Consider the following 27,253-nt stretch of genomic DNA (forward strand, 5'->3'; position numbering starts at 1 on the left):
TCCAGATAAATATGTTTAACATTTATTAAACATGTTTAATATTTATAAAACACTGAAAAGCAGCACATTGTAAAATAGTTTTCAGCCCTTTTCTACAATAGAAACAAAACACGTAAAAACATTGAATGTCAGTAGAATCTCCAACATGAAAATCAAAACCATATAAACACCAAAATTAACTTCTCTAGCATTCAAACAATCCACAACCTGCTGATTTTAGTGTCGAGTATCACAGATGCAATAAATACATGAATACATAAGAATGAGCTCAATATACAGTATAAGGCTTCACTTCAAACTATTTCAAGAAAAGGGTTCGAACTAGATCAGCGTCGGCAGTGATTTGGTGTCGTCCGGCGGATCTGATAAAGATTTAAAGGGTTAAACACAAACACAGCTCAACATCCTTAAAGAAAAACCACCTCACTCTCATAGAAATATAGATAAACCCAAATAAAAAGCAGCACGGCAGATTCCTTCCTTCAAAAGTACAGAACATGCTTCATTTGATCTTAATGACACTCGCATAATATTAAACAGTATACGTGCAATCGAGGAGAAAACTTCCATCCAGAGGGATTTGTTGGGAATGCATTAGTTACACAGGTTTATATGTAAAACACAGACGTCATATATGATGATCATATAGTGCAATTGTCACGGATTTAGTCATTCATCCCTCTTTGGGAACAGTTTCTGGTGGATGAAGCGGATTGTAATCAGAAGGTCAGTGAGATATAAAGCACTTGGGATCAAATCTGCTTTGCAAAACCAAGATGTCTGATATGTATTACGATACTGATGACGTGCGTGAATAAATACCTGACGTGCACAGAGACCTCACTCATATGATCTCCTGCTAGTCCGTCAGTGTTTGGTAAAGCTGTATATAATGGCCCTTCATTGGTCCCGGTTCTCCAGGTGTCGAGTGTCTTCATGATCTGGGCACTTCGGCTCGGCTGAGGGCGAGGGCCAGTTCCAGGTCTTGCTGTTCCTGCAGTTGAAGTCTCCTCATGCGCTCCGCCTCCTCTCTCTGGCTCTCGCGTTTGGCCCACTCCAGCTGCTGGGTCTCACTTCCGAACTGAACCGGGAGACAAACGGCATTACAGAAGACCCGGTTCATCACACAGGAGGAAGCATCACTGCAGGGCTGGGCGACATATCTCATAATATACATATAGATTGGCATTTTTCAGCACTTACGATCTCCATATGTTTTTTTGAGTGTTGTAAAAGCGTGATTTAAAAAATTTTTTTGCTGCAAAGTCAATTCAACATGTTTAATCTAACAAATTTTTAAAATACAGTTAAAACCTCTAGGTAAAATAATCAAGATGTGCTCACAAACTTAATAATAATGCTGTGAGATTAAAAAAAAAATTGTTTTTGCAGCATTTTTCTGATAATAATTGCAATAGCGATTTATAAGGTAATTTACATTTTTTCCAGAGTTGCTGTATATATATATATATATATATATATATATATATATATATATATAAAATGATATATAAACACCATTTTCCACCAATTTTCCAATCTATATGACCATATTAGTATTGTAATTTTGCAGAATTAATGGAAAATACAATTTATATATATATAAATTGTTTTTTCCATGAATTCTGCAAAATTACAATACTAATATGGTCATATAGATTGACATTTTTCAGCACTTACGATCTCCTTTTTTTTTTTTTTTTTTTTTTTTGGAGGGTTTTAAAAGCGTGATTTTTTTCAAAGCCGATTCAACATGTTTAGTCTAACAAATTTAAAAATACAGTTAAAACCTCTAGGTAAAAAAACAAACAAACTTAATAATAATGCTGTGATCCTTTAGGTAAAATGATCAAGATGTGTTCACAAAATAATAGTACTGTGAGATAAAAAAAAAAATAAAAAAAATTATATATATATATATATATATATATATATATATATATATATATATATATTGCAGTATTTTTCAGATAAAAATTGCGATAGTGATTCAAAAGGTGATTAAGAAAAAATTTCAGAGTTGCTATACTTGTTTGTATGGCTGCATATATATATAAAATTGTATTTTACATGAATTCTGCAAAATTACAATACTAATATGGTCACACTTTAGATTAGGCTCCAATTCTCACTATTAACTATAACTTTTGCCTCATAAAACCCCTAATCCCTGCTTATTAGGGTAGCTGTTGAGTTTAGGTATTGGGCTGGATTAAGAGATGTAGAATATGGTCATGCTGAATAAGGCATTAATATGTGCTTTATAAGTACTAATAAACTGCCAATATATGCAATGATATGCATGCTAATAAGCAACTAGCTAAGAATGGTTAAGGATTGGAATAGTTGAGAATTGGACCGTAAACTAAAGTGTTACCACTAATATTTAAAATATTAGGACATGTTGGAATCACTTTCAGAATGATTTTTCCCAGCTGAAGAACATTGACAGCCAATCAGAATCCATCCTGCGTTTAAAAGGCTTGTGCTCTTAAAGCGACAGACGACATTGTGCGCTTATAATAAACAGAACGATATTTTGCGTTGGTGTGAACGCTAATATACTTTTCGTTCTTGTGTGAACGGGCCTTTACTCAGAAACTCGTAGCGCATATTTTTAATTAATTAAATTGGAGCCTTTTGCAATTTGCCAATATCACTAAACCATAATCGTGATGTCATTATGACATCTTAGATTAATTGTGCAAGCCCGACTTAACAGCCAAAATAAAGGTGCATCGAAATTATTATAATATTCATTATGTTGCTTGATTTTATACCGCCAGTAAAAGCATTATGAATATATAGTGACTATTCAATATATCGCCCAGTCCTCATATAAAATCACATTAAAAATCACTCATTTCAAATGTAATTTGCGCACAATTATGCATTATCCAATCCGTGATTTTATTCTTTTTAATTGGTTGAAAAGCAGCGTGAGGATCATCTGTTGTGATTAAAAATGAAAAAAGAAACCAAAGCTGTGAAGCCTTTGGTTACCATCAAATGTAAGTTACCAGTGACCCGACACACAGCGAATGAAGTCAAATCCTCATGAACTCATTATGAAACCCATTTCAAAATAACACAGAATACATATATTAGAGGCCCTATAAGTATTAGGTCACTTGAATCAGACTTAAACTATTTGAATGTGCTTGCATTAGACTCAAAGAATATCAAATCAAGTGAACTACAATCAAAAGTCACTTTATAAGTAAAAGTTGTCAAAATCATTTGATACAAAACAAAGTGTATTAACATTTATTTTAGTGTAATGATCTAATGCAATGGCATTCAGACTTTTTAAGTGCAATATCAGTGTGTAAATACTTTATATAAGAAAACAAAGTCTACACTTCTGTGTTTAAATGCCTTACACGAACTGAACCGTTTCTTGGGTTTTGTCTGGTCTTTTCATACTGCGGTTGGTCAACTGGTCTTACATTTGCTGCTCATGTTTTCTAGCGTTTCAATGCATGGTCTGATTTCTCAGGGTGATTTGTGAAGGGATTTGTGTGCACGCAGGGTGGAGTAGGTGTTTCATGGTTGACACAAACACATGCAGAGCGCTCAGATGTGGTCAGCAGACCTGCGTTTCACCTTACCTTCATGTTTTCAGTGCCTGGGAGAAAGACAAATTACACCACAGCTCTAAACAAGCATGGCAAACACAACACAAAGCCTCATGCAACATGCAAAACTGCATCTGCACTGCATGGCACAGTACACACACACACACACAGCATCACAAGACAGCTAGCAGAGCAAAGATGTGGTTTCAGGTCAGTTGAGCCCCTTGTGGCATCATGACCTGGATTTGTGCATGACCTGGATTTGACCTGGACTATTATGCTTTTTCGAATATTATCTTTCATGCAGTGTGTAATAAAGCTGTTTGTGAGTGTGAAAGGTATGCAAAGTTTTAAAGATCAAAGTAAAGCTATTGTCTCCTAAAAGAAAGAATTGATTTTGAACTGCTGAAAGGAGTCGTCAGCACTCCTGTTACACACCTAATTAATGTAACAAATTAGCATAATTCCAGCCTATGATCTTCATGTCGGCTTTGCCCAGCCCTCAAACACTGTAGATGTAACTGAGACTGGAAGAGTTTGGTTCTTGTGAATTCACTTTGATGCGCTTCTAATGGATGAGGACTCGCGGTGGACTTGATACAGTAAAAGCGACGCCATCGTTACTGTTCGTATCACTGTGTATCAAGAGCCGAGGAAGAGCTGAAATCAGATATGCTAATAGGCGTTTGGTTTCTGACACGCGCTGTAAGCGGTCGACCAATCACAGCAGACTGGGCCATCTGACCAATCAGAGCAGAGTAGACCAATCACAGCAGACTGGGCCATCTGACCAATCAGAGCAGAGTAGACCAATCACAGCAGACTGGGCCATCTGACCAATCAGAGCAGAGTAGACCAATCACAGCAGACTGGGCCATCTGACCAATCAGAGCACAGTAGACCAATCACAGCAGACTGGGCCATCTGACCAATCAGAGCAGAGTAGACCAATCACAGCAGACTGGGCCATCTGACCAATCAGAGCAGAGTAGACCAATCACAGCAGACTGGGCCATCTGACCAATCAGAGCAGAGTAGACCAATCACAGCAGACTGGGCCATCTGACCAATCAGAGCAGAGTAGACCAATCACAGCAGACTGGGCCATCTGACCAATCAGAGCAGAGTAGACCAATCACAACAGACTGAGCCATCTGACCAATCAGAGCAGAGTAGACCAATCACAACAGACTGGGCCATCTGACCAATCAGAGCAGAGTAGACCAATCACAACAGACTGGGCCATCTGACCAATCAGAGCAGAGTAGACTCACCGAAAGGAGGGGTTTAGAGAGACTATCTTCGAACAAACCATTTTTTATATATTTTAGAAATGAGGTGATGAGCAATGTATATTATGAGATAATTAAAGTGTTTTTTGACCTTTGATGCATGTAATGTAGGAGACTCCAAAACAAAGTTATGAACATTTAAAATAGCATCATTAAAATTCATTTTTTCCAACTGTTTAATCCTGATTTTGTCTATGAGGTTGTATGAAATAAATGTGGCAGTGATACGTGTGCAATTATTTTTAATTGTGACAAATATACTTAACTCCATTGAAACGGATTTTAAATCGTCATTTAAAAAGCATATAGAAAATGTGCAAACTGAACGTAAAGTAACTGTGACACTGTGGTGAAACCAGCTGGCACTGCATGTCGGAAAACAGGAAGTGTTTTGGTAAACGCTTCTCACTTTTCTAGACCTCAGTGTCATTCTGAGGTCATATTATCATGAAGCTTTTGTAAGGTCACTTATACACATAGTGTACTTCAGGAATATGAAAGGGCATTTAAAACCATCAAAAACATTATTTTTATCCCAGATTTTGGTGTCAAACATGCTAAAGTAGTTTTCATATATAGGTTTCTGAATCATTGAGTTGAAGAAAATAAGTTGTTGCAGAAACCAGTGAAAAGCTAAAAAAAAAAAAATGTTTTTTTTTTACACTTTTTAAACATTTTTATTTTTTAAAAGAAAAATGTAATATAACTTATAACAGAACGTCTTATTTTTAGAGAATATATCTGGAATGAAATACATTTTTATGCCATATTAGCAATTTTTGTTAAGGTTAGTGAGATTTATGGTTTAAAGGTAATTTTTGAGGTAAATCAAATAAACAAATTATCTTCAGCCTTGTTATGGATGAATATTATGATGAGTATGATGTATGACTTGAGTATTATGTATGATTATGAAGGATGCTTGTTAAAGGAGAACTCCGGTCAATTTTAACATTGAGCTCATTTTTTTGTACATTTGGAGTGCTGTCAATACAGAGAACAACGACAAAAATCGGTGTTGCCTACACCGAGTTATTCTATTTTTAAAATTTGCACCCTGTTGACTTCAATGGGGCAAGTACTAAACCTGCTTTTAGCCTCTTAACATCCTTGATGTGTCATTACAAGTGCACAGGTCATGTGAGTGATTCCTTCTGAGTGAACACGAGTGAGTCTGACTGCAGTAGATGTGAAAGATATGTATAAAAATGATGTTATTTAAGCCAGCGCACATACCTTTGTTTACATCCTGTTTTTCGGTTGAAGTCCAAAGTAGTCGATTGCCGAGTTCACACGCATAGGTTTAATACCTATGATCACGCGCGTGAACTCTGCAATCGACTACTTTGGACTTCAACCGAAAAACAGGATGTAAACAAAGGTATGTGCGCTGGCTTAAATAACATCATTTTTATACATATCTTTCACATCTACTGCAGTCAGACTCACTCGTGTTCACTCAGAAGGAATCACTCACAATGGCTGTGCACTTGTAATGACACATCAAGGATGTTAAGAGGCTAAAAGCAGGTTTAGTACTTGCCCCATTGAAGTCAACAGGGTGCAAATTTTAAAAATAGAATAACTCGGTGTAGGCAACACCGATTTTTGTCGTTGTTCTCTGTATTGACAGCACTCCAAATGTACAAAAAAATTAAACACCTTATGTTTCCATCAAACCAGATTAGTGACTACAAATATAAATTGTATGGAAATTATAAAAAATGTATCTCCTGAAACCAGGAATTACATCATTGGTCTCATCGTTTTAATGGAAATATTCAAGCAAAATTGTTTTCTTCCACTATTTTGTCACAAATAAAACAACCAAACATTACATTTTGGTGAACTAATGTTAAAAAGTCTGAGGGTCATAATTAATATTAGCAGAGTTGAAGAATGACCCGTGTGTGTTCATGAGTCCAGTACACTTGAAATCAAAGGTTTGGATGAAAACAAACTGGTTCTAACCCTTCAACACCAGGTTTGTTCCACTACAGCACTTCCTCTTGTTGTTCCTGTTCAGCTGCATCATCAGTGCGCAGCAAAAACTAGAGTAACCTAAAATAGAGATCAGTATTTGGTTTTAATGTCATTTCAAACATATTTTAAAAAGATGATTAATATCCAGTAATATTATCGACTTGAGTGCATTGACCACATCTGATGAGAACAAAACTAAAGTTGAGCTGGATAATGTCATTTAGAGCGTCACAATTCTGGATAAATTAAAAATCACAATGTTTTTTTTTTTTTAAATAGAGATCAGGATTTTCCCACGATTCTGAATAGACAAAACAACTTTTAATTTTCTAGAGATTCTGACTAAATATTAATTGCTGCAGTCCATTTAAAACATATTTAATTCATTTGAACTGAATGAATGACTCACTTATAAAGACTTCACTTGTTTCATTACTGGACGAATCAGTGTTTTTAAACAAATCTCTTGAATTAATGATTCAATGACTCACTTTTAAAGACTTCACTTGTTTCATTTCTGGATGAATCAGTGTTTTTGAACAAATCTCTTGAATAAATGATTCAATGACTCACTTTTAAAGACTTCACTTGTTTCATTACTGGACGAATCTGTTTTTGAACAAATCTCTTAAATAAATGATTCAATGACTCACTTTTAAAGACTTCACTTGTTTCATTACTGGATGAATCAGTGTTTTTGAACAAATCTCTTGAATGAATGATTCAATGACTCACTTATAAAGACTTCACTTGTTTCATTACTGGATGAATCTGTTTTTGAACAAATCTCTTGAGCAAATGATTCAATGACTCACTTATAAAGACTTCACATGTTTCATTACTGGACGAATCAGTGTTTTTGAACAAATCTCTTGAATTAATGATTCAATGACTCACTTATAAAGACTTCACTTGTTTCATTACTGGATGAATCAGTGTTTTTGAACAAATCTCTTGAATGAATGATTCAATGACTCACTTATAAAGACTTCACTTGTTTCATTACTGGATGAATCAGTGTTTTTGAACAAATCTCTTGAATGAATGATTCAATGACTCACTTATAAAGACTTCACTTGTTTCATTACTGGATGAATCAGTGTTTTTGAACAAATCTCTTGAATGAATGATTCAATGACTCACTTATAAAGACTTCACTTGTTTCATTACTGGACGAATCTGTTTTTGAACAAATCTCTTGAGCAAATGATTCAATGACTCACTTATAAAGACTTCACATGTTCCATTACTGGACGAATCAGTGTTTTTGAACAAATCTCTTGAATGAATGATTCAATGACTCACTTATAAAGACTTCACTTGTTTCATTACTGGATGAATCTGTGTTTTTAAACAAATCTCTTGAATGAATGATTCAATGACTCACTTATAAAGACTTCACTTGTTTCATTACTGGATGAATCAGTGTTTTTGAACAAATCTCTTGAATGAATGATTCAATGACTCACTTATAAAGACTTCACTTGTTTCATTACTGGATGAATCAGTGTTTTTGAACAAATCTCTTGAATGAATGATTCAATGACTCACTTATAAAGACTTCACTTGTTTCATTACTGGACGAATCTGTTTTTGAACAAATCTCTTGAGCAAATGATTCAATGACTCACTTATAAAGACTTCACATGTTCCATTACTGGACGAATCAGTGTTTTTGAACAAATCTCTTGAATGAATGATTCAATGACTCACTTATAAAGACTTCACTTGTTTCATTACTGGATGAATCTGTGTTTTTAAACAAATCTCTTGAATGAATGATTCAATGACTCACTTATAAAGACTTCACTTGTTTCATTACTGGATGAATCAGTGTTTTTGAACAAATCTCTTGAATGAATGATTTAATGACTCACTTTTAAAGACTTCACTTGTTTCATTACTGGATGAATCAGTGTTTTTGAACAAATCTCTTGAATTAATGATTCAATGACTCACTTTTAAAGACTTCACTTGTTTCATTACTGGATGAATCTGTGTTTTTGAACAAATCTCTTGAACAAATGATTCAATGACTCACTTATAAAGACTTCACATGTTTCATTACTGGACGAATCAGTGTTTTTGAACAAATCTCTTGAATTAATGATTCAATGACTCACTTATAAAGACTTCACTTGTTTCATTACTGGACGAATGAGTGTTTTTGAACAAATCTCTTGAATTAATGATTCAATGACTCACTTATAAAGACTTCACTTGTTTCATTACTGGATGAATCAGTGTTTTTGAACAAATCTCTTGAATGAATGATTCAATGACTCACTTATAAAGACTTCACTTGTTTCATTACTGGATGAATCAATGTTTTTGAACAAATCTCTTGAACAAATGATTCAATGACTCACTTATAAAGACTTCACATATTTCATTACTGGACGAATCAGTGTTTTTGAACAAATCTCTTGAATTAATGATTCAATGACTCACTTTTAAAGACTTCACTTGTTTCATTACTGGATGAATCAGTGTTTTTGAACAAATCTCTTGAATGAATGATTCAATGACTCACTTATAAAGACTTCACTTGTTTCATTACTGGATGAATCAGTGTTTTTGAACAAATCTCTTGAATGAATGATTCAATGACTCACTTATAAAGAGTTCACTTGTTTCATTACTGGACGAATCTGTGTTTTTGAACAAATCTCTTGAATGAATGATTCAATGACTCACTTATAAAGACTTCACTTGTTTCATTACTGGACGAATCTGTGTTTTTGAACAAATCTCTTGAACAAATGATTCGATGAATCACTTATAAAGACTTCACTTGTTTCATTACTGGACGAATCAGTGTTTTTGAACAAATCTCTTGAACAAATGATTCGATGAATCACTTATAAAGACTTCACTTGTTTCATTACTGGACGAATCAGAGTTTTTGAACAAATCTCTTGAACAAATGATTCAATGACTCACTTATAAAGACTTCACATGTTTCATTACTGGACGAATCAGTGTTTTTGAACAAATCTCTTGAACAAATGATTCAATGACTCACTTATAAAGACTTCACATATTTCATTACTGGACGAATCAGTGTTTTTGAACAAATCTCTTGAGCAAATGATTCAATGACTCACTTATAAAGACTTCACTTGTTTCATTACTGGATGAATCGGTGTTTTTGAACAAATCTCTTGAATTAATGATTCAATGACTCACTTTTAAAGACTTCACTTGTTTCATTACTGGATGAATCAGTGTTTTTGAACAAATCTCTTGAATGAATGATTCAATGACTCACTTATAAAGACTTCACATGTTTCATTACTGGATGAATCAGTGTTTTTGAACAAATCTCTTGAATGAATGATTCAATGACTCACTTATAAAGACTTCACTTGTTTCATTACTGGACGAATCAGTGTTTTTGAACAAATCTCTTGAATTAATGATTCAATGACTCACTTATAAAGACTTCACTTGTTTCATTACTGGACGAATCTGTTTTTGAACAAATCTCTTGAGCAAATGATTCAATGACTCACTTATAAAGACTTCACATGTTTCATTACTGGACGAATCTGTGTTTTTGAACAAATCTCTTGAACAAATGATTCGATGACTCACTTATAAAGACTTCACATATTTCATTACTGGACGAATCAGTGTTTTTGAACAAATCTCTTGAATTAATGATTCAATGACTCACTTTTAAAGACTTCACTTGTTTCATTACTGGACGAATCAGTGTTTTTGAACAAATCTCTTGAATGAATGATTCAATGACTCACTTTTAAAGACTTCACTTGTTTCATTACTGGACGAATCAGTGTTTTTGAACAAATCTCTTGAATGAATGATTCAATGACTCACTTATAAAGACTTCACTTGTTTCATTAAAGGATGAATCAGTGTTTTTGAACAAATCTCTTGAATGAATGATTCACTTCAGTTTATTACTGTGAAGTGCATGTTTAGAGCTGTTTAAAGCGCTATATAAATTAAATGCACCATAAAAGTGTCCCTGCGAAGTATTCTGTAGACATTAAAGTTGTATGTATGAACGAATGCCTTTTGTGTTCCACAGAATAAAGAAAGTCATACAACATGAGGGTGAATGAATATCAAAATTATGCATAATTCGAGGCATGATTTTGGCATTAGCATGATGCAGACGGGCAAAACGGCAGCGGGGGATAGTTGCAAAGCAGCAGTTGCAAATATCGGCATGAAGCGGATGCAAGTACAACTACAAGCTGAACAGAAATGGGGTGCTAAAACGATGACAGCAGACAGAGAAACTAGCTAGATGGAGACGATTTAGACGGCATGATGCGGGACTTACAGCTCTAAAGTCTGTTAACCCTGTGGACGGGTTAACAGCAGACCGTAACGAAGAGGACGAGGGCACGGGTCCTCTGTCCATGTGTGTCTTTCGAACAGCTGGAGCACCAAACCCTTGACTATGAACCACTGAACCGCTATTCGTGACGGACGAATTCTTCCCTGAAATAGTGTCAAAGAAAACAAAGATGACTCCCAAAACACCAACAGAACAGTTGAGGTACAGGATAGATCTGAAGAAAAATGATAAGAAACATTATTGAAAGTCCTGTAGAATTAGAGCTGCACGATTCTGGTTAAATTGAGAATCACATTTTTTTTTTTTTTTTCAAACTGAATCACGATTCTGATCAGACCAATAAACAAAATAATGCAATTTACTAGAGGTTCGGACAATATGTTAATAGCTGCAGTCTATTTAAAACATTTAATCTGAATGAATTATTTGAGTGAATGATTCAACGACTCTCTTATAAATACTTGTTTTATTACAGGATGAATCAGCATTTTTGAACGAATCTCTTGAATGAATTATTCAATGACAAATACATTTTTTAACAGTCACTTGTCGCCACCTACTGGTGTAACGATGTAATTGATACAATCTTTATTTGAAGCACAAAGTTACTTTCAAAAGGTGATTTGCTCTATTTTGATCGCTTCCGTAGACATCAGTGTTTATATGGAAATTTGTAACATGGAAATAACAAAAATGTGTGGTCACAAAGACAGATTTGAATGGACAAAAGCAAGAAGGTTTAATAGACACAGGAGAATCGTTGTCATTTAGAAAATGAGATCACGAAGGTGTTTGAATCGAGATCGCGATCTTTTAACGATTAATCGTGCAGCTCTACGTAGAATTGAGTCAAAAGCAGCTGAACTTTATTTTTCTGATTACTTATTCAAGCAAGAGCACACCTCACATGATTTGATCAAGCATTTATCAACATTTAATGTAATATAAGCACTAATAAGAGCGATGATTGGCAATTCATATGCAGTTGCTTTAATAAATTCCAGTTGCTTTCGTCCCTAATGTGCAATGAATCGGGATGAATAAGACCTTCACAAACTGATTAAAAGGCTCAGGATGCAGGATACCCTTGATATGTGAGAGAAAGTGACAGCAATCAAGAAACAGGAGAAAGCAAAATGTAAAAGTCAGTTGAAAACAGTCAGGTGTGTGATTTACTTTCACATGAATTAAGCAGCTCCATTAGGCTCAAGCTAATATACATTAAAGTCCCCCTGTGGTGAAAATCAATGTGCTTTAAGTCAAACCATGTGTAAGTTCATAAGTCGACAGCATTGCTGAGTATTTCCTCCTTAAAACTGCAGTGAACCAAAGACAGTCTCAAAAACACGCTTTGAAATCGCTGGTGTTTCTGACGTCACAAACTACCTTGTAACCAATCAGATCAACATGTGATCGTCAACCAGTGGATCTCTGAGCTGAGTGAGTGAGTGGAGGCGGGGCTCATTTGCATATTCATAGAACCGCACATACTAAATGAGGCAAGGGTGTCGAGTTACATTCAAGATATTTTAAGGCATGAAGAATTTTTTTTCCCCAAGGAAAAAATTATTAAATATGTAATTTTGGTGATCAAAGATGAGTTTTAAGGAATGCAATTATTGACGACAGGGGGACTTTATGCACAAATATGCACAAATCCAAATAAAAAGTAAAATAAAAGTACATTACCCATGACATTAATTCATTTTGGTATAGCATGAAATGTAAATTTATAATCAACATTTTTCAGTGAGCTCATTGCAAAATGAGGCATCTTGAGTCAAAAAGTATATTTCAGTTTTTTCGTGTACACAAGGGTCCATGTGATGCAAATGTATGTGCGTGGCACGATTTTTGTAACTGTTATGAGATAGCCTCAACTTTAGTTTAAAAGAATACAAAGACATTTTTGTCGGAAATAACTTCCGGAGAAAAATAGCCCACACACTGGACAAAGACAAAGACGAAACTTTCTAAAATGCTTGTGTCGACCGCCTACATTCGCACACGCTATCAAATCGAGTATACTTTGAAATACGTTAGCGTATGCATAAAAAAACTAAGTATCCTTTGGGCCTTAGAAGTCGTTATAAAACTCAAGCCTATCTTTCGGAGCAGATGTTTAATTATCTTTGATTAAATGAGTGCTTTAGATCCATAGAGGCCTGTGAGTCCTGCAGTGACTTTTACATCCTGAGTGTAATCGAATAGATGTTAAAGGTCCAAATTCACTAGCAGTGCACCACTGCCGAGGTTTCATTTCTTCAAACTATGAGCAATATTTACAAACCATTAAAAATAGCCAACAGCAACCACAACCCACTACAATAACCTACGAGATTTATGTGAGTTGCAGAAGTGTGCAAAGTGGTTGAAATGTGATTGAAGGGCAATCTCACGAAACCTGTCAAGAGCAAGAAGCAAAAGAAAAAACTATATATATATATATATATATGCAATTAAAGAAATTACTGCAATTATGCATATATAATGTTTGTCAGTAAACATCACACTGATTGTTTAATTAAAAAAAAAATGTTATTACTTTAATAAGGATCTAATGATAATCAAAATTAAGATATATATATATATGGCCATTATTTTAATTTAACATTGTGACATTATGACAATTAAATGCATTTTATATTGTTTTATATTATTATTTATTATTTATATAGTTTATATTGTTAAATAAAACATTGTATTACTTAAATAAGACTCTAAAGATAATATATATGAATATATATGGCCATTATTTAATTTTACATTGAGACATTATGGCAATTAAATGCATTTTATATTGTATTATATACATTTAAAAATGTAAAGTACTTGTATGATTTATGTCAATTTAAACTTTTTAAGAATCATGGCATTACAGTATTTGTAAGGGTGGAAATAATATATTACAATAATGATGATCATTGCGAATAATGACCAGAAATAAAATGTAAAGTTATATGTCAATAATAAAACAATGAGAGTTTAGGGGGGAAATGTATTTAATAGCTTAAATGTCTTCATGGCCCTAAAATGATTTGACTTTATGAGTCAGGCATATTTTTGTGAGATTTACCTGAAAAAAAACAAAAAAAACAAAACAATAAAGAACATTGTAAATGGTTTATAAAGGAATGATTGTAACATTTACATACTAAAGCTCTAAATCTGCACTATTAATATTCTGAAAGTGTTCAACAGGATCATTCAAAGTGAAAATGCAAAAAAAGTCTGAACTGAGAAGCTATAAAGTGTCATATAGCATAGAAATGTTCTGTATTTGGGTGTGAGAACCTGGCATGAACATATTTAGCCAATCGTGGGAACATTGGTGCTCAGTTTAAGGGTGTGAACCGCGAACTTTAGAGGAACTCACTTCTCTACATCTCTCACACCACTACACAGGCTTCTTGTGCCATGGAGAGGAAGAGCTTTTTTCTTTCTTAACTCAGAGATAGTAGTGAAACTACCAGCGCCCCACCCTTGCCCTTTCTGTGCCTGTTATAGTAATAAACACACCACAGACAACACTAAACAATCCTTTGCACCAAACAAAAGAGAGAATTGGTGGTGTAAACACCTCGCTCTAAAGGTTATGCATCGGAATATTCCTTACTTAAAAGTGCTTAAGAGTGTAAACATGTGTGTTGGTGTTAGAGGTGACTTCAGTGAGATTATGAGACTCCATGTTCAAAACAAACAAAAACATTACTAGTGTATATGTAAACGCTATAATCGCCCAGCTCTTTATTAAAATGATATCTAACTTTATCTGCATGCATTCAGTACTACCACATTAAGTGATCTCTGATACTATCAGAGCACTATCTCTCAGCTTTTGACTTTACTTTTAGTAACACAAGCTCGATTTCACTCTCAGCTGCATTCCGATTCAGAAATGTGTGCAATTCATATTTTCATTGCATAATTTTATTGGGATTCTTGGCCAGAATGCACTATAAAGTGACCAGATTTCATGCGAAATGCTGGTTAAATTATGTTATTTTGTCCTTGAGCACTCGTGTACTTAAAATAGAAAACATCTGCAAAAATTATTCATCTCAAAAGAGTCTTTTGAGAGAATAAAATTGCTATTACTTTATAATAAGGTACCATAAGTTAACATTAGTTAATGCTCCATAACCTAACATTAACTAACTAACATTATATATCAAAAGAGCAATACATTTGTTATCTTTGGTTAATAAAAACACACCTGTTAATTGTTATGTCAGCATAGTCCATTAAATAATATTAACAGATGCAACTTTTGATTTTAATAATGTTGAAATTGATTAATAAATGCTTTAGACGTATTTTTAATTACTAGTTCATGTTAATATAGTTAACTAATGTTATGAAATCTTATTGCAAGAGTGTTTCTGAAGTGTTACCATTTGAAGAATCTTGGAACTTGTAGGATGAATCGCTATGTTTTATTGTTGATGTGGGAGTTGCTTTGGATAAAAGCGTCTGCTAAATGGATAAAATGTACCCCCCCCACCACCCACCCACTACACATCTAGTCATGGTAGAGGCCAGGTAACCACTACACCACTGATTACGCTGCAGGAAACAGTGATTGACAGCGAGGACAGACTTTGATGCTGTGATTCCTAGAGCGATGCATGGAGACAAATGGATGATTTGATGATTCTACAAATGAAAATGCACATTCCGAACTTAAATGGTTGTAATTCAAGAATGCTTTAGAATATCGATGTAAGATTGGACTTGTTTTAAAGAAGAAATTTGGCAGATTTGTGTAGAAGTGAAATAAATTAAGAAAGTGAAAAAAACGTTATAGAAGTTTGAGTTTATGAAAATGTACTTCCACAATTTTCATACAATTTATGAAATAGACATCCTATTCAGAAGTAGTATGGGAAGTTTGGCAGATTTTGATATGAATTCAACCTCTAATAAACACATAAAAGAACACGTATGTGCGTTATATCTCGCTGCCACATCACAAATGGTGAATCTATTCTTTTTTCTTTATATTTAAAATATTTTCAGACCTTTTTTACTGAAGAAAAAAAAAATTTGAATGGATGTTATCTTTTGAACTCTTGGCATGAAAACAAACTGAGGTTTCTACCATTCCTTCATGATTTTTCACGTCCGTCGCTATTTCAAAATAAAGGTCTGAACACGGCTTTGGAGTGTGAAAATATTCTTGTTGCAAATTGATAAATTACGACTCCTCTGTAATTTATTTTAAAAATCAGTCACCAAATATGAAAACTAGAGATTGTAAGCTTTCAAATGATATATAGTTTGTCAGGATTACTGTTTTGAATATGTAATGGCTGTGGGCCTGTGACACTTAAGAGTTTAAAAGGACTACACACACACACACACACACACACTCTCATGTGAACATATGTACGTGTGAAAACAGACTTTCTCACGGATGCACACACAAACACTCTCTTCTGGGAAACACTCTCATCATATGCTCTATTATTAGTGTACATGTTGTCATTGTTTACTCACTCTTCTGTCATTCTAATCCTGTGTATTATTACACTACTGTTCAAGAGTTTGTGGTCAGTAAGATATTTAAAAATGTTTTTGAAAGTGTCTTATGCTCACCAAGGCTGCATTTATTTGATTAAAAACAGAGTAAAACACACACTCACTCATACACACTCACTCACTCACTCATACACACTCACACTCACTCACTCACCCACTCACACTCACTCACACTCACTCACACTCACTCACACTCACTCTCACTCACTCTCACTCACTCTCACTCACTCATAGACACTCACTCATAGACACTCACTCATAGACACTCACCCATTCACACTCACCCACCCACTCACTCACTCACTCACACTCACTCATAGACACTCACCCATTCACACTCACCCACCCACTCACTCATACACACTCACTCACTCACTCACCCACTCACACTCACTCACACTCACTCACACTCACTCACACTCACTCACACTCACTCACACTCACTCATAGACACTCACTCATAGACACTCACCCATTCACACTCACCCACCCACTCACTCACTCACTCACTCACTCACACTCACTCATAGACACTCACCCATTCACACTCACCCACCCACTCACTCATACACACTCACTCACTCACTCACTCATAGACACTCACTCATAGACACTCACTCATTCACACTCACCCACTCACTCACACTCACTCACTCATAGACACTCACCCACTCACCCACTCACTCACTCACCCACTCACTCACTCACTCACCCACTCACTCACCCACTCACTCACTCATAGACACTCACTCATAGACACTCACCCATTCACACTCACCCACCCACTCACTCACCCACTCACTCACCCATTCACACTCACTCACTCATAGACACTCACTCACTCACTCATACACACTCACCCATTCACACTGACTCACTCACTCACTCACACTCATAGACACTCACTCACTCACACTCACTCACTCACCTCACTCACACTCACTCACTCATAGACACTCACTCACTCACTCATACACACTCACCCATTCACACTGACTCACTCACTCACTCACTCACTCACACTCATAGACACTCACTCATAGACACTCACCCATTCACACTCACCCATTCACACTCACTCACTCACTCATACACACTCTCACACTCACTCATACTCACTCACTCACTCACTCACTCATAGACACTCACTCATAGACACTCACTCATAGACACTCACTCATAGACACTCACTCATAGACACTCACCCATTCACACTCACTCACTCATAGACACTCACCCACTCACTCACCCACCCACTCACTCACTCACTCATTCACACTCACCCATTCACACTCACTCACCTCACTCACACACACTCACTCACTCATAGACACTCACTCATATACACTCACCCATTCACACTCACCCACCCACTCACTCACCCACTCACCCATTCACACTCACTCACTCACCTCACTCACACTCACTCACTCATAGACACTCACTCACTCATACACACTCACCCATTCACACTCACTCACTCACTCACTCACTCACTCACTCACTCACTCACTCACTCACTCACTCACTCACTCACTCACTCACTCACTCACTCACTCACTCACTCACTCACTCACTCACTCACTCACTCACTCATAGACACTCACCCATTCACACTCACTCACTCACACTCACTCACCCATACACACTAACTTACTCACCCATACACACTAACTTACTCACCCACACTCACTCACTCACTCACTCACTCACTCACTCACTCACTCACTCACTCACTCACTCACTCACTCACTCACTCACTCACTCACTCACTCACTCACTCACTCACTCACTCACTCACTCACTCACTCACTCACTCACTCACTCACTCATAGACACTCACACTCACCCACTCACTCACACACCCACCCACACTCTCACTCACACTCATAGACACTCACTCACTCACTCACTCACTCACTCACTCACTCACTCACTCACTCACTCACTCACTCACTCACTCACTCACTCACTCACTCACTCACTCACTCACTCACTCACTCATACACACTCACTCACTCACTCACTCACACTCATAGACACTCACTCACACACTCATACACACTCACTCATAGACACTCACCCATTCACACTCACCCACTCACTCTGAGTGAGTGAGTGACTGTTGTCACTGAGTGAGTGACTGTTGCCTTTGGCTTGCTCAGTTGGGGATATTTGGGGATATTTAATTTAATTAATCAATCAACGATACTATTGATCAGCATTACCAAACGTGGACGTTCCACTAGAAACAAACATTGATGTATTGTTTTAATTTAATACTGTGAAGCTGCTTTGATACAACCTACGTTGTGAAAAGCGCTATATAAATAAACTTGACTTCACTCACTCACTCACTCACTCACTCACTCACTCACTCACTCACTCACTCACTCACTCACTCACTCACTCACTCACTCACTCACTCACTCACTCACTCACTCACTCACTCACTCACTCACTCACTCACTCACTCACTCACTCACTCACTCACTCCAATGTGTCCTTGCTGAATAAAAGCATCAAATTCTTTTAGAAAAAATCTTAACCCCAAACTTTTGAACGGTGGTGTATATGTTCACTGTGTGCAAAAGAGCAGCGTGAACATTCTGCCAAACATCTTTTGTTTCCCACAGAGGAAAGAAAGTCATACAGGTTTGAATCCAACATGAGGGTGAGTAAATATTAATTTTTGGGTGAAATATTCCTTCATGTAGACAATTAAACCTGCAGTCGTCCGTTCTTTGACTGCATTACGCTGCATTCACTTATTATCTCATGCTAAGACGACTCTTATCTTTCCTGTCACAGCTGTCCTATGATGAGCTCACAACACACCGATGCGTTTCGATATCGCCAAAATGGAGAAGTGTTTGACTTTCCATTATCAGACTCACAGTGCATGATCTGTCATATTATTGAGTTTGTCGTAGTGTTATGAAATGTAATGTGGGTTGTGAAATGCGGTACTGGTCTGAAGATGTTTACAATTGAAACTTGAACCTACCCTAACCCTATAGTAAGTACATGTAGTTACTTAATATTACTCAGTACTTAAATATATAATTACACTGTAACAATGACACCTTAAAATAAAGTGTAACCGCAAACTCCAGGTTCAATATAAATAGAGCTTTACCACAGAAAATAATTATATCATTCAGTTTGTAAAACAAGCACAAATTGTGTACAATCATGCACTTACAATGGAAGCAAGTCTATAATGGGGCATTAAACTAGAATCTGAAAGTATCGCTAATGGACATTGTATGAGTTAACTAGTAGTTGGACCAGTGAGATAAAATCTATAATCAGTTTTGCATAAAGTTATATTCAGTAACTCCTGTCAGGACTATTAAACTCAACTGGTACGTGGCAAGATTAGCAGAAAAGTTTGTGACGCAACTATTCATAATGTTGTTTACCAGTGTTGTTACTGTTAACTAAAACTATTAAAAAAAATGTTTTTGGTAATTGAAATAAAGCTAAAATAAAACATTAGATATAACATAAAATATAACTTTTAAACGTTTAAGCTGAAGTATTAAAATGACTAGAATACTGAAATAAAAATAAATTAAAGATATACAATAATATTTCAAACAAAACCCCCCAAAAACTAATAAAAATGACAAATCGCATGACAAAAATGCTAAAACTTTAACTAAAATGAAAATGAAAAATGAAAATATACAAATAAAAGCGAATTAAAAATATGAATAAATACTACAATAGTATATAAACTAGAATGTACATTTCCTGAAGAAAATGTGGGTGGTGCTTGCAGTGGCAAAACTCGCCACTGGGCAGATGCTAACACAATTAACATGTTGTGATACCATGATATACCACGTTTTAGCATGATTTACCACATTATAACATGATTTACCATGTTTCTAAGGTGATTTACTACAATTTACCACATTCTAGCATGATTTACTATGATTAGTATGTTGCTAGCATGATTAGCATGTTTATATAAATAATAGCAAAATATTTTTTTAAGAAGAATTAATAGAAGAATTTTACAAACATATTTGTGTTTTAAAAACTGAGGGATAAGTTAAAGTAATTTTTTGTGTATTAATTTTACATTGGATTTAACCTGGAATGCTCCTGATGTTTAGCATAATGGTTTCGGTACAGTATTAAAACTTTCTGACATTTCTTCTCTATCTAGATATAATAATAATAAATCAAGCATAAATCATAGCATCCAAAACTCATTCTAATGAGCTCATTAAATATAAAGATTTTCATCTAGATATTACAGTTATCAAATGCAGTTAGTTAACGTGCTGCACACAACAAGCCCTTTATATTATAATAAAATTACAATACCAGATAAAAATCTCATTCTTTTTTCACCGCATGATAAAAACAAGATGATAAACGCATGATAAATGCATTTTTTATATAATTAAAACTCACACTCACACACTCTCTCATGCTTATCAGATGAACTAGGTAATTAAATCACTAAATCACGAACACACATTCGTGTCGGCGGGGGTTTTCTCACCATAAGGAGGCGGCGCTGGTCTTTGTGGTCCGGGTTTTTTCGGAGGGGGGAGCGGGTACGTCGGCTTTCGGCTCATCGGCTCTGAGGTCGAACTCTGGGAACATACACAAATCACAACACAGAGTTGATAATCACACACACACACACACACACAAATTAAATGCTTATTGCATATTGCAAAGTATAAACTGCCTATATTTTCTAGTATGTAAAACCGTAAGCAGCATTGGACCCCTTTTCACATTTCCAGGTTTCTCGAAATGGAAATCATCATTAGCCCTATTCGGACAGGACTAGTTAAACATGGAGAGGTGGGGTAAAGTAATAATTACCAGAGCTTCTCTGTGATTTTAGTCCCGTCCGAATATTCTCAGTAATCATTACGGACAATGTCAGTAAAGATTACGGCGACTTTTACCTTCAGTAAAAAGGTCAGGAAAAATGACCTCAGGTGATACTAATCCCGTGTGTACGTAAATATGTGCGTACATATTTTGTCATTTCCTGTTTAAAAGTAGTTTTCCACGGTTTTTCCAAGTATGGAGGAGCTTGAAAAAGCATTCAGTTGCGTTCTAGTCGCTGGGACGAGTCTGTGGCAAAGCTCAAGTGTTTCACACACACCATTCAGATCAGAGAGACTTGCACTTGTTAGAGGCACGAAACATCTTTTAGCGTTAGGTAAGTGCCTATTACCAACACAATCCAATCTGAAGTTAATTAATACATCGTTCGACCGGACATAACCGTTTTATATATATATAAATATAGGTTATATGTGTTTGCGCACGTGATATCAGGGTAATACACACATGACGACAGGAGTGACGGCGATGCGCAAATCGAGTGACCCTCCCACTTCTGCTAGTTTTACTGAGATATCTTATCCCGTGCGAATTGGCCATTAATATTACAGACGTCCAGTGGTAAGATTACATCACTCCATCCACCCTTGTGAAGTTAATCCCGTCCGAATAGGGCTTTAGTAAGGTAAACTTCTATGGCGGTGAACGGACACTACGACAAATTAAAATTTTATGTTCCGCTTTGCCCCAATTGCAAAAAAAAATAAAATAATCCACAATAGTGTTTCTATGACGTTACAAAAGAGGAAAAAGATTTGTTTTGATTCGACCCGCCCTCAAACACCATACTTGTAGTTGAGGCCTGAAAGAGTTTAGTTCGTGTTGTCGACATGCCAAGATGAGATCGATGCGGTAAAAGCGACGCAATCGTTACTGTGTATCAAATGCTGAGGAACAGCTGAAATTCAGATATGGTTATAGGTGTTGGGTTTCTGATCACAGCAGACTGGGCCATCTGACCAATCAGAGCAGAGTAGACCGAGTAGAGTAGACCAATCACAGCAGACTGGGCCATCTGACCAATCAGAGCAGAGTAGACCAATCACAGCAGACTGGGCCATCTGACCAATCAGAGCAGAGTAGGCTTGTAGAAAGGTTTAGAGAGACCGAATCTTTTATCAAACCGTTTCAGGCACTGTGAGAAAAGAGCTGATGCTGCAATGTATATTATGAGAAAATTAAAGTGTTTTTTGACCTTGGATGCATGTAAAGTTGTTGTAGGAGACTCCAAAACAAAATAAGCAGCCTTTAAAATAGCATAATAGGGGCACTTTAAAAATTAATATAAATTTTAAAGTTATAAATTTAATTAATATTAATAACTATGGATATGTGTCATTACAAGTCTGTGAAAAGGGTCCATGAACACTTCAAACTGTTGTATGCTTAGATTGTCATGTGAAATGCAAGTTTGCAATGCAAGTTTAAGTTGGAAATAAATGTTTATTTAGCATGTTTAAGGCACTTAAATGGTATGCAAAAATGGTATGCATTGCATTGTGGGATACACTAATCGAATGCAGTATGCTCTGGTTGTATCCTGCACATTTTGATAAATGTTACAGATATTCCACGAATTTAAACTTTACATACTGCTCAAAGTATGCATAATTCCTACTATAAAACATGCAGTATGCCATTTTCCTTTAAAGGGATAGTTCACCCAAAAATGAAAATTCTGTCATCATTTACTCTCCCTCAAGTTGTTCCAAACCTGTATGACTTTCTTTCTTCTGCTGAACACAAAAGAAGATATTTTGAAGAAAGTCGGAAACCAAACGACTGATGGATCCCATTGACTTCCATAGTAGGAAAAAAAATACTATGGAAGTCAATGGGGACCAGCAACTGTTTAATTACCAACCTTCTTTAAAATATCTTTTGTGTTTATCAGAAGAAAGGAAATCATACAGGTTTGGAATAACTTGAGGGAGAGTAAATGATGACAGAATTTTCATTTTTGGGTGAACTATCCCTTTAAAGGAGAACTCCGGTCAATTTTAACATTGAGCTCATTTTTTTGTAAATTTGGAGTGCTGTCAATACAGAGAACAACGACAAAAATCAGTGTTGCCTACACCTTGTTATCCTCTTTTTAAAATTTGCACCCTGTTGACTTCAATGGGGCAAGTTTTAAACCTGCTTTTAGCCTCTTAACATCCTTGATGTGTCATTACAAGTGCACAGGTCATGTGAGTGATTCCTTCAGAGTGAACACGAGTGAATCTGACTGCAGTAGATGTGAAAGATATTAATAAAAATGATGTTATTTCAGCCAGCGCTCATACCTGTATTTACATCCTGTTTTCGGTCGAAGTCCATAGTAATCGATTGTCGAGTTCAAACGCATAGGTTTAGTTACCTATGATCACGCGCGTGAACTCGACAATCGATTACTATGGACTTCAACCGAAAACAGGATGTAAACACAGGTATTTGCGCTGGCTGAAATAACATCACTTTTATTCATATCTTTCACATCTACTGCAGTCAGATTCACCGTGTTCACTCTGAAGGAATCACTCACATGACCTGTGCACTTGTAATGACACATCAAGGATGTTAAGAGGCTAAAAGCAGGTTTAAAACTTGACCCATTGAAGTCAACAGGGTGCAAATTTTAAAAAGAGGATAACACGGTGTAGGCAACACCGATTTTTGTCGTTGTTCTCTGTATTGACAGCACTCCAAATTTACAAAAAAATGAGCTCAATGTTAAAATTGACCGGAGTTCTCCTTTAACAAACTGAGAAATCTCAACTTCAAATTCCCAAATTCAGTGTAAACTCATCGAGTTTACATCGATCTGAATGAACTGTTGCAGATTTCTCTTTTGAAAATCTCCTGAACATACCTTTGACATTTGAGAAAAATCAGCAAAACCACCTTTCCCTCCAAAAGAGTCGCTACTGAACGGGTCTGACGCAGCAAACGGATCTGTTTATGAAAGAGAGAAAGCACAAGCACATTTATGGATTTGATGGAAACATCTGAACCGTAATAACCGGCAACGTTTCAACCCACTGCAAATACTCAGCTCTGTCTTTAACTGAAGAGATTGGGAAACAACACAGGTGCTATTTTAAGAGAGCGGCTTGTATGTGGCCAGTGTTCCTCTTTTTCCATGACTTTTTAGCTCCTGAAAAGTGCACATTTTGTTTTCCATCTGCAGCGTGACGTATGTTTCTGATTAACTAATGACGACGTTATGAAGGGTTACTGTGCATGAAAGAGCCATTCCTACTTTGCAGTGCACAGGGGCCGGTTTCACAAAGCTATTTTAGACCGGTCTATAGTGTTAAACAAGTCTAAAATTTGCTCATGGACTAGTCTAATGCAAGTTAGACTGTTTCACAAAAATAAAGACTGACTTAATTTAGACCAAAAAAATTAAGACACCTCTTACCCCCAGGGGCCGGTTTCACAAAGATAGACTTTGACTACGGCTTAGATAGAGTAGATAGTCAGACTTCAGATAGACATCTAAATCAGACCGTTGCACAAAGCACTTAAGACTCTGACTATCTTAAGTAGGACTACACTGCAATGCATTCTGGGTAAAATAAGACACTTTTCAAAACAAAAAACATGGCGGATCGAGCAAGCGCATTCAACCGCTCAGTGCAGTTTACCCCAGCGGAGAATATGTGTTTGTTGGAGGAGTATAACAGTTACAAGGACATTTTACTTGGGAAATTTAGCAGAGAATGTAGTAACAAGAAGAAATGTGTAAATTATGAGCCATTTTCCCTTTTCTTTCGGCTGTTTGTAATGTAACTGATTGTTACTGCTGGTTGCCAAGGTAACAGAGTGTTAGCCTGGGGGTAAGAGGTGTTTAACTGTTTTGGTCTAAATTAAGTCAGTCTTTATTTTTGTGAAACAGTCTAACTTGCATTAGACTAGTCTATGAGCAAATTTTAGACTTGTCTAACACTATAGACTGTCTAAAATCGGTCTAAAATAGCTTTGTGAAACCGGCCCCAGGCTAACTTAAGCTAAGACTCTATGTTACCTTGGCAACCAGCAGTAAAGGCCCGTTCACACCAAGGACGATAACTATAAAGATAATTAACGATAAAGATATAATTCTAAAAATCGTTCTCCATATTAAAGAATAACAGAGTTCACACCACAACTATAACGATAAAGATATGAGGAACGATATCGTTGGGATCACTTTCAGAACGATTTTTTTCCAGCTGTCTAACGATAAAACACTGACAGCCAATCAGAATCCACTCTAATTTAAAGGTCTCGCGCATTTAAAATGGATCTGGATCATCCGGGCGCGCGCGTGCTTAGAATAAAAAGGCCGTTATCGGTCGTTGGTGTGGACGCATATATAGTTATCTTTATCGTTATCTTTATAGTTATCGTGCTTGGTGTGAACGGGCCTTTAGACCTCAGTTAGCCTGGGGGTAAGAGGAGTCTAATTGTTTTTGGTCTAAATTAAGTCAGTCTTTATTTTTGTGAAACAGTCTAACTTGCATTAGACTAGACTATGAGCAAATTTTAGACTTGTCTAACACTATAGACCGGTCTAAAATAGCATTGTGAAACCGGCCCCAGGCTAACTGAGGGCTTACACTCTGTTACCTTGGCAACCAGCAGTAACAATCAGTTACATTACAAACAGCCAAAAGAAAAGGGAAAATGGCTCGTAATTTAAACATTTCTTCTTGTTACTACATTCTCCGCTAAATTTCCCAACTCTCCAATACTCCTCCAACAAACACATATTCTCCGCTGGGGTAAACTGCACTGAGCGGTTGAATGCGCTTACTCGATCGGCCATGTTTTTTTGTTTTGAAAAGTGTCTTATTTTACCCAGAATGCATTGCAGTGTAGTCCTACTTAAGATAGTCAGAGTCTTAAGTGCTTTGTGCAACGGTCTGATTTTGATGTCTATCTGAAGTCTGACTATCTACTATATCTAAGCCATAGTCAAAGTCTATCTTTGTGAAACCGGCCGCTGGTCTTAATATAGCGAATTAAAACAAATTACAGTCACAGGTGCCACTTTTATAGAAATATTGAAGTATTCCACATATTTCTTCATTTGTTTCTTTTCACTTTTCATGTTTTCTTGGAAATACTGTTTTAACAAAAGTCAGTTCCTTAATGACATCATCCTCTAGTAGGAAGTGACATCATTTTAGAGGGAAAACAACATCACAAACAACAGTACTGTCAATAGATCTGATGAATTATGGCATGTTGTTTTGTTTTGTTTGCTGATTTGTGTCTCTAAAGCATTCATCATGTTGGATAAAATTACACCAGTTGGTTTGACAATATAAATGTTATTTCAAGCCTGTTTATTTTCATCCTGTATTCTAGAGATTACTCTAAAGTTTCAAAATATATGTATTTTTAATGCTCATGTTCACCAAGACTGCATTTGTTAGATCAAAAATACAGTAAAAACTGTAATACTGTGAAATTTAATTACAATAGCATCATTACTCCAGTCTTCAGTGTCACATGATCCTTCAGAAATCAGTCTAATATGATGATTTGACGCTCAAGAAACTTTTCTTATTATCAAATGATGAAAACAAGTTAATAAAACCAATTTTCAGGATTCTTTGATTAATAAAAAAAGCATTTATTTGAAATACAAATCTTTTGTAACATCGTAA

General features: G+C 36.0%; 1 protein-coding gene across 2 annotated transcripts in view; it reads right to left on the reverse strand.

The window, feature by feature from the left end:
* Nucleotides 1-27,253, reverse strand: part of eps15l1b (epidermal growth factor receptor pathway substrate 15-like 1b) — a 71,666-nt gene continuing 44,413 nt past the window's right edge. Inside the window, exons 21-24 of one of the 2 annotated variants that reach the window (XM_079876886.1) lie at nucleotides 24,466-24,548; nucleotides 21,250-21,343; nucleotides 11,169-11,329; nucleotides 1-1,081 (exon numbers count right to left, since the gene is read on the reverse strand). In XM_079876886.1, coding sequence (XP_079733012.1) covers nucleotides 935-1,081; nucleotides 11,169-11,329; nucleotides 21,250-21,343; nucleotides 24,466-24,548 — 485 coding nt within the window. In that variant the 3' untranslated portion in view covers nucleotides 1-934. The remainder of the gene's footprint in view (nucleotides 1,082-11,168; nucleotides 11,330-21,249; nucleotides 21,344-24,465; nucleotides 24,549-27,253) is intronic. The other variant, XM_079876887.1, reaches the window with a different exon arrangement.

This window comes from Squalius cephalus, assembly GCF_949319135.1.
Source record: "Squalius cephalus genome assembly, chromosome: 7".
In the NCBI taxonomy this organism is placed as follows: domain Eukaryota; kingdom Metazoa; phylum Chordata; class Actinopteri; order Cypriniformes; family Leuciscidae; genus Squalius; species Squalius cephalus.